The following is a 16,815-nucleotide window of genomic DNA, read 5'->3' as shown; positions in this document are numbered from 1 at the left end:
ACCACCAACACACGTGCAGTATGGGACCCAGAAGGGGCAAACCACACGCCTTTTCCAGCCCTCATCCCTTCCCTGTCAATCAACGCCAACACCCGTCGACAACACGTGGGTAATACGTGTGCCACGCCGCGCCCCCGAGACATGTATAGTTGGCCACGTGTATATGACTTTTCCCGCGGTGGCTTATTTCGTAAAACTCGTCTGTGGTACCGACTTTCTTGCCTCCCAACAGCAGTAGCAGCAGCTGCTGTTGCTACTGATGGTGATGATGAGGCCCTTGCTGCTTTGGCCGCCCCTGCCTGGCCACCTGCTACTGCGGCTCTCGCGGCCTGACCTGTCCGGCTTACTGCTGCTGCTGCTGCTGCAGCTGCTACCACCACCACTGCCACTACTGCTACTGGCACTGCTACTGCCTTCACACAGCTACTACGGCTACACACCATTACGTGAGGCGCCCTGGCATCTTGGAAAAAGCGGCGCGGCTGGTGATTTGGCCCACGCTGAGCGCACCCGCTGTGCCGCTGCTCCCCACACCCCCTGCCGCCTGCCCCTGCCGCGTCGCCACCTCCCCAATAATTTGCAACACCGCTTCAAACAGATGCTGGGTGGACTCAGCCAGTACGGCGTCTTTACCGCCCCGCACCACACGAAGACGGTCCTGGACCTGCAAGGGTCGTGTGCGCGCATGCCACATGTATGTATGTATGTATGTATGTATGTATGTATGTATGTATGTATGTATGTATGTATGTATGTATGTATGTATGTATGTATGTATGTATGTATGTATGTATGTATGTATGTATGTATGTATGTATGTATGTATGTATGTATGTATGTATGTATGTATGTATGTATGTATGTATGTATGTATGTATGTATGTATGTATGTATGTATGTATGTATGTATGTATGTATGTATGTATGTATGTATGTATGTATGTATGTATGTATGTATGTATGTATGTATGTATGTATGTATGTATGTATGTATGTATGTATGTATGTATGTATGTATGTATGTATGTATGTATGTATGTATGTATGTATGTATGTATGTGGGTAACGTGTGCTTCGGGTCGGGTCGGGTCCCGGCTGCAAGTCCCGGCTCCTCCCCGCTGGGGGTGTGTTGGGTTAGGCGGGTAAGGAAAACGGGGGGATTACATGCCAGAAGGATAATTCGACTCCCCGCGGGCGGAGGGGATTAGGCGGCTAAGGAGGAGGCGATCGAGCCCTGCTTCTATCTTATGATTGGTGAATGTAGAAGAGTGGGGGAGGGCGGCGTAGGGGGGGGTTGACTGAGAGTTGAAGGGGTAGGTGGGAAGGCCCCGTATAATGCTTAGGACGAAGGACATCGCATTCACGTCGAAATATATATCACTATGAGGGGTGCACGTGAAAGGGGGTTCTGTGCTTCCGAACGCGGGAAAGGACACGGCGGGACGGGTGTGTATGTCTGTATGTATGTGTGTGTGGAGGGGGGAGACAGAGGGACAAGGTCCATGAAGCAGCACTCCAAACAATTTTACTCCCTTCGTACCTGTTGCGTACGGAAAAGGTAGTACAGCTGCAGGAAGAACTCGTCCGCCAGCATTTCCGCGCAGCTCTTAATGCTGCGCACGAGCGCCAGCAGTACGCTGCCGTACCTGCGTGCCGTATAGGTGTCATCCGGGCCGCCGGCCCGTACCACACGAGTGCACGCCGGAACTTCGAGTCACGCCGCGTCTGGTCACGTCTCCGGCGTGTGGTTCGGTTAGTGTGCAAACCCAGTTGTCATGACGTGTCACTGACAGTGCCCCGTCCGCCTTTCATTGTCTGCCCCGGCCTTGGCCTCCATTACTGCCCACCTGCCCGATGTCCCAGAACTCTCTCTCCTCCCCTAACACACATACACACACATACATACACACATACACACATACACGCGCGCGCGTACCTGAAAGCCGTCACCAGCGCCGCTAGGGAGGGTTGCCGTGCAATGCCGTACAGCTCCGCGTATCCCATGACAAAACACGCCAGCCTCAGAAACATCCGCCGTACAAATTGTAGCAGCAGTTCGGGAGGGAGCTGGGGGTCCAGGTGGGGGTGAGTTCGTGTCCGGTGTGTTTTTGTGTTATGTTCCTTTGTACGCATGTCAGTATGTAAGGTTCTCTCCGGCACCGGCCCTCTCACAGTCCCTATCATTCCCTTAGAGCAACACAGTGGATGTCGTACTGTCGTACGTCCGTTCTGCATTCCCGTTATTTCAACCTCCTGGTCTCACTCTTGTCATAACACGGAATTGGGCTGCCTGGCAAATCCCCTCCCCTCTACTCAGCCCTCCGTCCGCCGTACCTGCCGTAGAACCTGCAGTACAATATCTTCATTTTCGTACTGCCCAAGTGCCTGGGCTTCCTCACTGAGGCCCGTCATTTCGTACAGGATGCCGACGGACCAATCCAGAGTGTACGACTTGATCTCGTACTGCTCGTCCGTACGGAGCAGTACAGTACCACGCGGAGTACAACGGAGCATCGGGATTCGAAAGTGAGAGCTCCGGGTAATGGAAGGGGAGTTAGGGTTTTGAGTCATAGGCCCCGGGGGCCGTTCCAGATGTACCTGGGGTCCAACGTGCTACTAACCAGAGCACACACACACACACACACACACACACACACACACACACACGCGCGCGCGCGCGCGCACACACACACACACACACACACACGCGCACACACACACACACACATGCGCGCGCGCGCGCACACGCGCACACCCGTACCAGGATAGCTTAGGATGGAAAACGAGGCTTTAAGGCCCTTACGAGGTGCCGTCGTTTGTCTCTAGCCAGTTCTCGCTACCCGCGCACCACCTAGTCGCGCCCTTTGCCCCCGCAGCGCCTCCTCCGCTTATTTCTACGGGCTGTTCATATGACGCACTCCCTCACTGTAACCAAAATCCACCTGAGAATTTAAAACAGCTACGCCTAAATTTTATTCAATGGAAAAGTCTAAAACACGTCGCAGGTGGCTACTTTCGGAGCCACACACACACACACTCTCAGACACACACCTGGACGACACGCTCCCTCCCTCCCCCCTTAATTTCTCCCCCCCACACACACACACCCCAAATCCCCCTTTCCCCCCCTTCCCACCACCCGCACCGCCCACCCACCCGAATCCAGTACATCATATCGGAGCCGCTCAGCGGTTTGGCGGGCTCCACCTCGGGCGGGTACCTGCCCCCCTCGCGGATTGGCGGGTTGGGGTCGGCCATCTGGGTCACGAGCGCCACTAGCGTGCGGGAGCAGCGGGAGAAGCTCCAGTCCAGCTCGGGGGGAGCTCCGGGCTCCGTCTCCACCAGCTGAGCAAAAACGCAGCACACAGGACGCGTGCGTGTGTGTTCGTGTGTGTTTCAATGATCTGTGAGTGTGTTAATGATCTGGGCCGTGTGTGTGGATGTGCGTGTGCGCGTGTGCGTGTGTGTGGATGTGCGTGTGCGCGTGTGCGTGTGTGTGGATGTGCGTGTGTATGTATGTATTGTGGCTTTCCGGACGATGCAAGCCAGGGAGGGGGTCAGGGAGGGAGGGAAAAATATGTGTGTAAATGGGAGAGGGTAAAACACATTGCCTAATATAAACCCTAGACCCTAGACCCCTTTTTTACGATCCCCCTTGTCCAGGCCCCCCCGCCGCCACATGCTCGCCCTTCTCCCCTCCTCCCCCCCCCCCCGGGCCCCCTCATCTCCCCTCCCACCGCCTCGCTGAGCCAGTGGATGCGGTTCTCACACCCCTCGCTGAAGGCCAACTCCTGGTGCACCCAGTACAGCATCCGACGGAGCCGTTTGTACGCCAGACGGGCGGCTAGGCGACCCGCCAACCGCTCCCAGAGCTCGACCGCGGGGCCGCCTGCAAAGGAATTTGGGGGGAGGGTTTGGGGTTTGGGGTTATGGGGTGGGCGGGGGCCGGGGGAACATAGGTGGGCTGTGTTTTGGTGGGAGGGTTGTCAAGGTGGGGGAGGGGGCGGTGGTGTTGGGCGCGTTGCGGACTTCCGCTCTATTTCTCACTCTATTTGCATTTGCTGTTGTTTTAGCAAGAAGGGGACGCCAAACAAGATACCAAGGATGATGATAGCCGTACTGTCGTATTATCGCGTACTTCCACGTACCGCCACGTGCGGCTTTGTTTGCGGTACCGTCTCACCCCTTAATGCATTAAAGCGACAACACTCACCTAGCAACTCCTCCTCTGTGGGGGATGTCCTGGATTGGAGGATCGCGCGGAGGTACGCAGAGCGCACGCCGGCGGCGGCGGAGGAGCTGCGGCGGCGTCCGCTGCCGCCGCCGCCGTCGCCGCCGCCGTCGCCATCGCCGTACAACCACATCCCGCTGCGCACCATTTCCTCGGATCTCGCCGTACGCCCCGTCAGCATGTCCATCAAACTACTGATGCCGCTGCTACCGCCGTCGCCGCCGCTGCCGTCACCGTTGCCGTACAGCTGCTGGTGCTGCAGTACAAAGAGGAACGGGGCTTCGTCCAGCGGGGAGAGGGCGAGGGGGTCGGCGGGGGCGAGTGTGGGTGGCGCCTGGGTTTCGTGAGCGGGTGAGCGCTGACCCACGGGACCCTTGGCCGCCCACTGCTGCTGCAACTCCAAGATCTCCGCAAGCGCCTGTACGGTCGCCCTGTCATTTGTACGACACAGTACGGCACAATGTACTAGGTGGAAAATGAAATGGCACAGAATTGGAGGACTAAAGAGGGATATGTAAGAAAAAGCGGAAGTGCCTGGTTAGGCACCTAGGCAAGATATACCGATAGCCCTTAGAAACACATTGACAGGTGCGGGGATCGACCTCCCACAAGTCATGAAAAAATACATATATTGACATACGAACAGTACAACAAAACCATGCAACGAAAGTTTTAGCGAGCCGAGTTCGGACCACGTTCCGAAGGTAGGTAAGGCCTCGGCGCCCCCCCCCTTAAACCCCTAGCCTCCTGCGATCCAGCTTCCCGCACCCCCCAGAGTTCTTGCCCGCCATTATTAGATCAATCAAAAACACACACATCCCCTTCCGCCCCATACACACATCTCCCCCAGCTTCCCCACCTTCCCCACCTTCCCCTCCTCACCGAATGGATGTTGGCTCCGACGCCGATAGCCCCAACCGCCGGAGCAGGTGTTTCTGGCGCCGAGCGCCCCTATTGAACATGGACCAGGTGCGGCTGTTGTGGAGTCGCTGAAAGAACGACAACTCCTCATCTAGATCCGCAACCTGATCCAAAACACTCCTGAAAGGGTGTGCGCGGGTGTGATAATGGACGAGCACACACCTGACAATGGAGCTGGCAGCGGGCAGATATGTGGCGCCGTACGTCGAGTACGGCATCCTCCCGCACTGAGTCGTACGTGATATGATTTGTGTTTGTTTTCAACATTAAAATTGAATGTTGAATGATAACAACAATAATAATAGTAGTAATAACAAATATAAAATAATAGTATATGTATTATTATTACAAAATGTATAATAACAAAATAATATCCCCTGACCCTTTGGGGGATAATATATGCCGTACTGCCGTACTTCTTGGGGCGAAGCGTGAAGGGTGGTTCAGCAGACAGCGGCGACGAGGACGATGTCGACGGCGGCAGCGGGGACTTTGGCGTGGCGGCGGCGGCGGCGGCGCCGCCGCCGTTTGCCAATCTCGGCTTCCGTGGGGGCGCCAGTGGCGGCACTAAGTCGTCGCTGTATGTGTACGGCGGAGGGCTAGGGGGTGACGGGGCCGTCGCAGGCAGTGAAGGAAAAGCAAAGGATGAGTGGCGCGGCGGGGAACGGCTGCCATCGCCGCTGCCGACACCGCCGCCCCTGAGCGCCGTCGGTAAGGAGAACTGGGGGCTTTGGCTCCGGCTTTGGCCCTGGGGCCCCGGGACGTCCAGATCTATGACCCGTGGGTCGTTGCTGGCCCTCAGCCGCGCACGGTTACCGCTTGTCGCTGCCTCGGCGCCAAGGCTCTCCGCCACAGGCCCGGAAAACGGCTTGCCGTACGAGTCACCACCTCTCTGGCCCGAAACCTGTGCGCCGCCTTCTCGCCAGCCGCCGGTGACGCCACCACTTGATGCTGCCGGCGGCGACGGAGGCGGCGGCGACAGCGGCTGCTCAGCACCTGCCAAATGCTGCTGCTGCTGCAGCCAGCGTCGCTGTTGTTGAAACGCGGACGACGAGGAGCTGGGTTTCGGCGACGACGGCGGGGAGATGTACGATGACCCGACGGCCGTTGCGGCCGCCGCTGTTGCGCCGCCGCCGCCGCCGCGGCCATCCCGCTTCAGCGCAGTCATGGACCGCCGTACACTGCGCCGTTGACTGACCCTAGAGGTCAGGTTGTCGTTGTGTACGGATTGGGCATCTGTACCGTGATCCGTTGCGGCCGTTGTGGTGGTTGTGGTGGTTGTGGCGGCGGCCCGTGTTCGCGTGGGGGAGGTGGTTTTGCGAGATGCCGAGCTCCCAAACATGGCACATACAGCGCCCCAGGCGTAGAGGCGACTCAATATGAAGCTGTCGGTTGGGATATGGGCGAGATGGGGAAATGTCAAAACACAAATCAGCCGTACATATTGCCAAGGAAGGGGAGGCCAATTGCGGCGGGAAAAGCGCAAAACAGAACAGCGCGAGCAGGTAGGCAGGCAGGCTGGCTGGCAGCGAGGTACGACAAGCAGCGAGGTACGACATGTTGAATGTGCGAGGGGTTGGGGGTTGGGTTGGGAACGAGGAGGAGCATACCTGAACACACGGCGTGACGTGAAGAAGCACTTGGAAAGTTGCCGTACACCCGGAGCCTGAGAGAAGGATCGCTCCAAAATGATTTCCTGCGTGACAGGGCGTGAGATCAGGAACCATAAAGCCAGATCCAGATCCAGATCCAGTGTGATTGAATCTCCATGCGATTAAAAATGGTGTGCCTACTGTTGGAAATTACCGACACTCATATTCCAGAGGATGGTAACAGCAGTAATAGGACCGGGCGGGGGTCCGGCGCTTTGCTGGTCTTAACACCTACAACAACAACAACAACAACAACAACAACAACACCTACAACAACAACAACAACAACAACAACACCTACAACACCTACAACACCTACAACAACAACAACCCCTCGGCGGGCCCCGCACCCGCCACCCACCTCTCCCCTCCTATGGCGACCTGCTCCCCTCGGACCCACCGGATAACAAATCCCATCAAAATATATTATTACAAACCCATCCCACCCATCCCATCCTCACAACCAGAAACACGACCGTAAACACAACCATTGTGCGTGTCATCCTTGCGCAGGGGCCTTGCTAATCTTCTCTGTATTTTTCCAATTTTAACATTTGTGCCGAAACACAACCAAAAAGGTAACGACCAAAAAATAACGACCAAAATAACGACCAAATAAACGGCCAAATCCCCCCCATAACCCCTCGCGGCTCACTGGGAACCCTAGGGGAGGAGAGACACCACCTGAATCAGATTAGCATCGCCGTCATCGAACAAGCTGCAGCCGTAACCCATGGCGACCTCAATCTCAGCGTAAAAGGCACGAGCCTCCCTGGCGTCAACGTCAGCGCCGTACCACTCTGCCGCCAGATTGGCGGCGGCAGCGATGGATGCGGCGGCGCGGAGGTGGTTCGATGTTGGCGTTGGCGTGGGCCGCTGCCATCCAGTTGTTGCGGCCGCCGTCGGCGCGCGTGTTGCGTACGACGACCTTTCATCCGCGCCATCCCCTGCGACATCAGGATGCCAAGTGATTGTACGGGAGATGTTAGCGCCAACGGTTGGTGCGGATGTACGGCGGCCATCGCCACCGCCGCCATCGCCGCCATAGCTGTCTTGGTGCTGCAGCTGAAGCGATTGCCAGGAGTTGTTGAAGGCGCTCAGATTCTTCCTGAAGGCGGCGTTGAATGCGTCGCCGCCATCAGAGCGCTCCGCCATCGCACGATGTGACGCCGCCGCGGTATCGTACGACTGCTGCAGTGGTGCCGGCGCCGACCCTGAAGGCGTGCCCAGGGCGTTGATCTGACGGCTTCGGCGGCGGGAACGCTGAGCATCGTACAATGACAATAGCGCAGAGCTGACGGAGACGCTGAGGTCCAACTCGCCGCCGCCGCCGCCGCTCGCGTCGCCGTCAGACATCTTCTGAAGCCAGCCACGCAGCGGCCATGTGAAATTCAGTTTTAAATATAAATATAAATTCAAATTCAAATTTAAATTCAAAATTTAAAACATGCTCCAAGCGAGCAGCTCGAACGCAAGGGACAAGCGCGCGCAACCCGGCACCCTCAAAACAAAAACACCTTCCACGCATTCGCACCGACCAAGACGAACGAACGAACAAACGAATGACCGTCCTTTCTTACACACGAGGCTGACGTAGATTTCTCGGTACACTGGAAGGATTGACCCATGGGTTCTTCCTTCCACGCCATGCACCATGTGCCGCAACCGCCGTACGCTTTGCAGCGACCGTTACAATTCTGGAGGCTATTATGCACCACAACACACAACACACCACAACGCAACAAACAGGACTAACACACCAATGACACCGGCACTAACCCGTCCCAGGCGCCCTGGCTGCTCCGCTGCAGCCGCCGCCCCCGCCGCCGCCGCTACCAAACCGCCGCCGCCGCTGCCGCCGCCGCCACCACCGGATCCGGCTCCCCCCAGCGTCCCCCGGAGCGAGCCCAGGCGCACAAGACTTCTCCTCGAGGTGCTGGGGCTCAGACTGAGCTGTTGTGAGGTGATGACGCGAGCCATTTGCTGTTGCTGGTTTCGCTGCGCCTGGTTTGGCCAGGGGTGGTAACTCTTGGGGGCCGCCGGGGTAGTGGGCAGTGCCGGCGTGGCGGAGCCTTCTCCTGCGGCAAGTCACCGCACCAATGACAGGAGCCGGTTTTCTTTCTCTTCATGGAAGGGTTTCAGGGTTTTGCTGCTTCAGGGTATACCGAGTACTTTGGGGGGATAAATGTTAGGGTTTTAGGGTTTTAGGGTTTAGGCACTGTCACTCTGACAATGAAACTGGCGGGGTCGGCTCAAAACGAGCGGAAGCGCTGCAAGGGCTGCACACATATTTGTGCAGTGCCACCCCAATGCCGTACAATGTACTGCAATATCCATGAAGCCCTGTGCCCGTACTATCGCCACGACGACCGCTTTTATAGGTGACACATGCTAACCCTACTATTGCCCGTACTATCGCAGAGCTCCGGAACCCATCCCCCATCCCGCGGGCGCCCGCATGTCAACCGTACCCATGCCGTACCGGATGGTGGATGGCCGTACAGTACGGGGCTATCCCCGGGAAGCAGCCCCAGTGCCTCTGTGGTGCCCACTGCCCGAGCTGCGGAGCGGAGACCTTCTGCAAGACTGTTGTGGTGATTAAAAGTGCCGTACATGAGCCCGTGGGGGTGAGTGGGAATCGGGTTAGTGCGTGTTTTTTTTTGTGTGTGTGTGTGTTTTGTGTGTGTGTGTGTGCGTGTGTGTGTGTGTCGGTTAGGGCCAAATGATAAGGCGATGAAGGAAAGCGAAATACGTAAAGCATGAAGCTGCAGATTGACCGTGGAAGGCCACCGGGCCCGGCCGCCTGCCTGGCTTCCCTAAACTCCAAACATGATCCTGACACTCTAAAAAACTTCAAAAAACTCTGGAACCCCAAATCGAGTAATAAGGCACCTGGCAAGGCACCCGAGAAAGCCTTTGCCAACCCGCGACTTCTCGCTGTACGGCTTGGCCAGACACGTTGGATCCCGGAATCCGTGAAACCGAAAAAACGGAAAAGACGGAAAAAACGTAATTGGGCCCCGCGAGCCACCAGCACTGGCGCGGAAAGGGGCAGTTTTGAGGACCGCATGCAAAGCCCGCCCAGGCTTTAGGCCGTACGTACGGCATCCCATAATTTCGCATAGTTTCGCGGAATAATTTCCGTACTCCCGTACTCAAACAACCACTCACAGTGCGGGATCTGAGAAGTACTGAAGAGCCTGCTGAGTGGCATCCGGCGCGGCGCGAACCTCCGGCAGCTCAGCTGGCGAAATCTGCCGTACAGCGTCGTCGTACGCGCCGTTAGCCGGGAGATCCACGACGATGCGTCGTGGTACGAACGGAGGGGCGTACCAGAGCGGCATGCCTGCGGTCCCGGGGGGTAGGGGTAGGGGGGAAAAGGGGGGAAACACGAACCACAGGCGATTGAAGCCCAGATAGAATACCACAGATAGACGGACACCCCTACACACAGGATTGTGAACAGATACTGCATCATCAAGGAGTTTTTAGAATTTATTGACCCCAAGTGAGGTTGGAAACCCCGTGGGGGGAAAAGGGGCGGCTGGCCCCGGCCAGGTTGGCCGCCCGGTGGTAAGCCGCAGCAGCAGCCGCAGCGCCGTGCGTTACATGTGCATGTCGTACATCTCTGTCTGCGTGTGTGTGTGTGTGTGTGTGTGTGTGTTTTAATAATGTGCGCCGCGAACGGGAAATGTCAATGGTGGCACTCGACGAAGGATTTGGGACCTCATGGGTTAACGGAATTAGTTGGGTCGTCCGGTGGTTCAACCGTAACCACCCCACTCCCCGAGTTCCCCTTCCGCGTCTCCCCAGCTCTGCCGTACCCACCCCGCACTGCCGTACCCACCCCGTACTGCCGCCTCCGTCAGCGCCAACCGCATGTGGGCCCCCAGCCAGGCCCTCTGAATATGAAAGAACAAATTACTCTTCCGTTCGATAGTCACCAGGATCAGGCGGTACTGGGATAGCTGCGAGTGGGACAGGGGGAGAGACGTCGTCAGGGGGTGATGCTGTGATTTTTTTTCGTTTAGGACGGGTCTCAATTTATTCCAACCTAAGTAACAAAGCTGCTAGGTTTGGGGTGATTTATTCCTTAAATGTGAGGCGCTGGGGGTTCCTCCCCCCCCCAGACTCCCCCCGATAAGTTACAACTCCCCTCGTAGACCACTGAGTTACCGACAACAGCACCTCCATCCCAAATGCCTTCATCAGGAACATTTCCAGGCATATTTTGCTGTTTTGGTGTCTGTTCGACGTTCGAGTCATTGTGCCTTGTGCGTGTTTGGCTATGTGAGGGCTACATGCTGCTATGCCGCGTTGACTCACGGGCGTGACCTTCTTACGGCCCCTCATACCTATTCTTTGATCGCAAATACTAAGTTCTGCACACTACGGAGCAATCTGGCAGCAATGGAAGTTTTTGGCTGGAGGAATGAAAATGTACGGGTCAGCCTCAATTTATTCCTTTTTTCCAAAGGCCTCATAGTGGCCTTTAATCCTTTTTAGTAATATATTACTTTTACTTAAATAAAAAACGCTGGGGTGATGGGGGGAAAGATGAACCACGAACGAGTGAAGCTGTATGGTGATGGGGGGGCGGGAAATGTGATGTGGAAGTCAAATTTGGAACATTAAGGTGAACAGATGAGGGGGAAGACCGGATGAGGAGGTGAGGTGAGAGGATGACATGGCTGTAACCGACCGCAAGTACTACCCACAACCGATATTAACCGACTGAACCAACTGAACCAACTAAAACCAGACGGCAGCATGGGGCAGCAATCAGACATCGGCAAACGGGGTATTTCTGGTTTCGGGAACGGGTCTATTTCTGTCAATTCCAGTACAATTACTGTTACAAGGCCGCAGGATGAAAATGCGTTTTTGCAATAGCTTGACATTTGTGTCTGGCGTATGATCCTATTTCTGCAAGCCGGCCGGCTTCGGGAACTCTATTTCTGTTTTCGGGAGTTTCTTCGGTACGACCCGAAACTCCCGAAGCTTTTGCCGATGTCTGGCAGCAATCCCACTCACGATGTCGTCTTCCGCAGAAAAATCGTCGTCGTCTGGATCTGAGATCCAAAAGTCCTCGTACTCCTCTTCCACCGTGTCGTACTCCTTGGTGGACCCGCCGCCGCCGCTGCCTTGCTGCCCTTCAGCTAATCTGAACCACCAAGAAACCGAAATCAACATTCAAATTTCAAATTTAAATTTCGGTTTGGATTTGGATTACTATGCCCGAGTAGTGGCGCACTGCCTGTTTGGCGAGCTGATTTCCCCAGAAGGTTGCCGTATCCTGTATATCATATCCTGCCGTACCGTATCCTCCCATGTCGCATTAAAAACATATATATGAAAAGATTTCAAAAAGATATTTGTCCATGGGCCCTATGCGGCGTCTGGGCCTTTTGAGGCCCGGCTGATGACAGCCAAGCAGGCAAGTACGGCAGCCATCTAAGTAAGGGCAGAGGCCCCGGGCATCCAAACACGTCTGTGCAGAGTCCACCAAGCAAAGGAGCCTGGTGAGCCATGCAACCCCCAACACACCATCTCACACAGAGAAGCTCCGGCCATGCGCCGGTCATGCAGGTATTGCAATGGCATCTACCACCACCGCATGGCGATGCAGAGGTCCGCTTTCATAAAGCTGCGTCATGTATGTAAGTCTGTCATGTGACTTCCCCCCGTGGCAAGGGCCGCCAAAGGCCCAACCAGCTAGCAGCCACTCACCTCGCCGCCTCCTGCCGTTCGTACTCCTCCCACAAAGTACGGGGTGCCGTACGCAGCTGCCGCCGCAGCACCTGCTCCCCAAGTCGTATCAGCGGCTCCGTCACAGCGGAGGGCAACGACACGCTGCCGCCACCGCCACCGCTTGCCGTACCGCCGTACGACGGCCCCGAAAACATCACGGGCTGGCAGGACGGGTAGAAGGGTAGTTGGAAGCTTCCTGGTTCCGGGGGAAGGTTGCGAGACCGACGGCCCCGCCGGGTGAGGTGCGGGAACCCCGCCGCGTCGCCGTCGTCCTCACTTGCTACTGCCGTCGCTATTCCTGGTGCTGGTGGCGGTGGTGCTGCTGCTACTGCCACAGCTGCGCGTGAAGCTGGAGCAGGCCGCCGCGGCGATGACGGCGCTGGACCTTGCCTGACGGCAGCAGCAGGCCCTGCTACTGCCGTGGGATGGAGAAGTACTTGCGCCGGCTGCGGTTGTAGCTGAGGATGTAGTGCCGCCGTGTTGCTGAGGCCTCCCGGGGCTTCTTCAGGGGACCGCGAGCCGAGGCGGGGGTATGTGGAGTTCAGACGGCTGTCCTGCGGCGTTGCCGCCGCCGCCGTCGCCAACGGCGCCGCCGCCTTAGCGGCGGCAAGGTAGGGTCTCAAGGAGATGCTGAATCGGTTGATTCCGGCGGCGCCGGGTGGGGTCGCGGGCGTCGCCGCCGCCACCGGTGCCCCGCCGTACACGGCCCCATCGGCCGTAGCGCTGCGGCCGGCCCTGCTAGCGCTCGCGTGCCCTGACGGCGCCGCTGACTGTACGACAAGCTGCGGTCGCGGTTGCTGCCGCAGTGAATTCTCAAGCTGCCGCATGCCAGCTTCGACAGCGCGATGAAGCTCATCGTCCTTCCGGCTGACCAGGCTGGGCGACGGTGGTGCGGCGCTAGCGGCGCTGGCGGCGCCGCCGCCGGCCGTATCGCTCGGTCGTGCGGAGGGCAGTGTGCCTGTGAAGGCGATTGCAGAGCTTGCCTGCGTCGTTGACCCGTCCTGACCGCGACGACGAAGCGTGCTGAACAGATTTTCACGGCGACCGCTTGGCAGCGGCAGCTGCGGTGGCGGCGGCGGCCCTGGCGCCGCCGCCGCCGGGCCCTGCACCGTGGTCCCGGCGGGAGAGGAGGACAGGTGCAGCGCCGCCGGGTCGAATCCCGGGCGCTCGATGGCGTCACCCAGCGGTCCCGGCGTCATGCGGTACAAAGAGTACGTCATGTACGGCTGTCCAAACGTGTGCAGCGCCGCTGGTTGTACCACCGCCGCAGCAGCGTCGGCGGTGCCGCCAGCACGGGGCCCAGCCCACCAGTAGCCCTCATCGTACAGCTCGCCGGTACGCGGGTCAGAGCACGTCGGCAAACGCGGCGCGGCCACGTACGACTGTACGGACGGACGAGCTTCGCGCTGCTGTTGCTGTCGGTGCCAACTTCCCCACATTTCTCGGAGCTTGGGGCAAAACACAGGGGGTTGTAAACCCATCGCCGCGGGAATCGGAGTGTGGCTAACGTGGCGAAGGTCAGGGTAGTGCCCCGAGTACGGCACCGTGTACGAATTCGGGCTGAAGTATTCCGGATAATAATACCCGGGGGGAATCCGCTGGGCCATGACATCGACATGAAGTGGCCGCATGGATGCCTGATCAGGCGCTTGCTTCCCCTGTGGTGTCAGCTGCTGCTGCTGCTGATGATGATGCTGCTGCTGCTGCTGCTGCTGCAATACCTGAGTGGCGTTGTCGTACAACTGCTGCTGTTGCCGTACGACAAATGCAAGCTCCGGTGACGGCTGTAGCTGCATCTGTGGTTGGAGATGGGGTTGTGGTTGTGGCTGTAGCAACGGTGATGACGGTGCTGGCCGCGACAGCGTCTGTGCGGTGTGTTGAGAAGAAGCCATAAGCGGCTGCGGCTGTACGGCCCCAGTTTGCTGCTGCTGCTGCTGCTGCTGCTGCTGCTGAGGTCTCTGCCCTAGCCCAGCTGGTGAGCGTTGGACCGCTGCCCCACCATCCCCCGTCGCCACTTTACTGCCCCGCCCGCAACAGCCTCCACCGCCGCCGCCGCCGCTAGCGCTCACACTCACACCCGCGCCGGCAACCCCATCCCCCTTCCCAGCTGAGTCGGTAGAGGTGGTGTGGCGGGCCGTAGGCGGCTTTTGGCCGTTGCTGCGGCGGCTGCTACTGCCGCGCGTCGGCCCCGTGTCCAGTCCTGCCTTGCGAAGTTCAGCGGGGGTGATCTCTGTGAGGCTCGCCCGCGGGTAAATGGATATGGCCATAGAGCGGGTGACGGAGCCGGGCTTGCGAGGGTCATGGTTTAGGAACTCGTCGCTGTCGGCTTCGGTCTTTTCCTGCAGGTTGGGGATTGCGCAGGAATTGGCTGGTTATGTACGGTTTTGGGTTGGTGAGGTGGTGAGGTGGGAAGGGCACTCAAGCCCAGGATCAGTGCAGGCTGGTATGATTTTATATTATTTTGCTAAGTGGATTCGGTTATGATGGTTTCCGTTTTATTTTTGTTGATTGAGGGACTGGAGGAGGTACGGCAGGAGGAGGCCGATGGTGGACCCTTTCCTGTTGTTGTGCAACTAACGGATACCGACCCCTGCATTGAATCTTGCAATTTTTAAACAACGGAGAACTACGAAATACCGGCTTTTATTCGTATAATAGAATATGGCATGTTCTGTGTTGGCAGCGTTTGCGGCGTTCCTTACCAACTCGCGGATGCCGAGCCATGGCACCTCCAGCAACACCGAACCCTCGACCTTGTTGTCTTTAGTAAGCAGATACAAGCTCCAGTCGGTGACCGCTACATAGTAATACTGCTTCCCCGGAATAACTTTGCGGCTGGACGCAAGAGGAGGCAGCGGGTGAAAAGGACGCAGGGAGCCCACGGTCTCATAGTACCGGAGAGACAAGCGAGCATCCTCAGGTAGCTTCCTCAATAATGTATTACCCTCGCAGCGGATGTATGTGTGATATTGAGCTGTGTGCGCCATTTCGGGACGCCGATTATCGCACGGATGTAACCCTTTTCCATGTAGGATTACCTTCGATAATTACTACATAACTTAGGTCTTGTACTTGGCATAGCATGCTTGTCAATTTATGGAGAGGTTGCGTTGGATGTTGAGGAGGTTAACCATCTCAATCAACATGCGGGTGCGTGACATAACATCAATTTCGCCAAGGTTTTTTATTGTGAATATTCATGGAAATTTTTGCTTCGGACCCACATGCATACACTGCAAATTCTGCGACCGTTAGAGCAGGTGGTTAGAGGGTGGAAATTTCCCATGTTAACGAATGATGAAGGGCCCGATTACAATGGCCTGCAAGCCGAACCGGAGTGGAGCTGTTGCCTCTATTGATCCGGGGGCAGATGCCATTGGATGCTGACGTTGGGTGCTGAGCATTGAATTCGGAGTCGGCATGGGCTAATTTCCACGGGTGAAGCTCCCTGTCACGCAATCATGTTTGCTTGCTTGTAACTGCAGTGCACTCCAACGACATCGGCTGTTTTACCGTTGCTGCTTCCTGGTTAGGGTGCAAGTCGGTTACAAACCGTACGTCGCCGTACAACAATGGATTGCTGATCCTACTCCAGAAGCACTAAGTGCCATACATGCTGAACCACAGGTCCACCAAAAGCTCACAAAGTGCCAGCCAAAGAAAACCGCCCAGAGACATGAAAACACATGTTGCAATGTTAAATATTCAGGGAGTAGGAAAGGACACAGCATCTTGTAATCTTTTATCTTGTGCTCCTTGTTACATGGCTGAAGCAAAAGACACGTCCGCAAGCAAGGCTGCAGGATACTTCTCGCGTAACAAACCTCGCAATCCCCAGGGCCCGTGCGTGTCAGAGACAACTGCCAGGAGCTGACGAAGGGCTTTGCTTTAGGATGGTGATTATGGCCCCGGGACAATGTCTCCAGACACTCCAGCGCAGAGGGAAACCGCGTTTGGCAACTTGTCATGCACCTTGGCCATAATAGAGTGTAGGGAGCCCTCTGGCCGTAATAGAGTGTACGGGGCCCGAGATGCGCCGCCAGGAAGGAGAGGGCGGGCAAACCTGCTAGGAATTTGCAGGCATGCAAGCAACAAATCCTGTGCTTGTACACCCGTACATCCAGCATATGCAGAAGGTGCCTGGCGTGCTGTACAGTAACACCGGATGGCAACCCGTACTGAGTGAGTAGTGGTTCTACATACACCCGACGGTTGAATCCTGCACCATCTTGGAGAAATACCACGCCGCTTCCGTACGCT

General features: G+C 57.0%; 1 protein-coding gene across 1 annotated transcript; it reads right to left on the bottom strand.

Moving 5' to 3' along the window:
- Positions 1-442: 442 nt before the first annotated feature.
- VOLCADRAFT_117550 (uncharacterized protein) lies at positions 443-15,542 on the bottom strand (the record flags this gene model as incomplete). The annotated part of the gene is made up of 20 exons (XM_002950265.1): positions 443-664; positions 1,541-1,646; positions 1,937-2,067; positions 2,335-2,533; positions 3,146-3,345; positions 3,738-3,889; positions 4,214-4,487; positions 4,599-4,662; positions 5,114-5,272; positions 5,569-6,537; positions 6,763-6,848; positions 7,489-8,163; positions 8,584-8,882; positions 9,287-9,390; positions 9,976-10,150; positions 10,652-10,772; positions 11,839-11,968; positions 12,535-14,351; positions 14,631-14,894; positions 15,258-15,542. The coding sequence occupies 20 exons, from the start codon at positions 15,540-15,542 to the stop codon at positions 443-445; spliced, it is 6,432 nt and encodes a 2,143-aa protein (XP_002950311.1).
- Between the last annotated feature and the right edge of the window lie 1,273 nt (positions 15,543-16,815).

This window comes from Volvox carteri (genome assembly GCF_000143455.1).
Source record: "Volvox carteri f. nagariensis unplaced genomic scaffold VOLCAscaffold_18, whole genome shotgun sequence".
NCBI classification, from domain to species: Eukaryota; Viridiplantae; Chlorophyta; class Chlorophyceae; order Chlamydomonadales; family Volvocaceae; genus Volvox; species Volvox carteri.
Note: the sequence above shows the minus strand (reverse complement) of the source record. Positions and strands in the feature narration are given on the sequence as shown.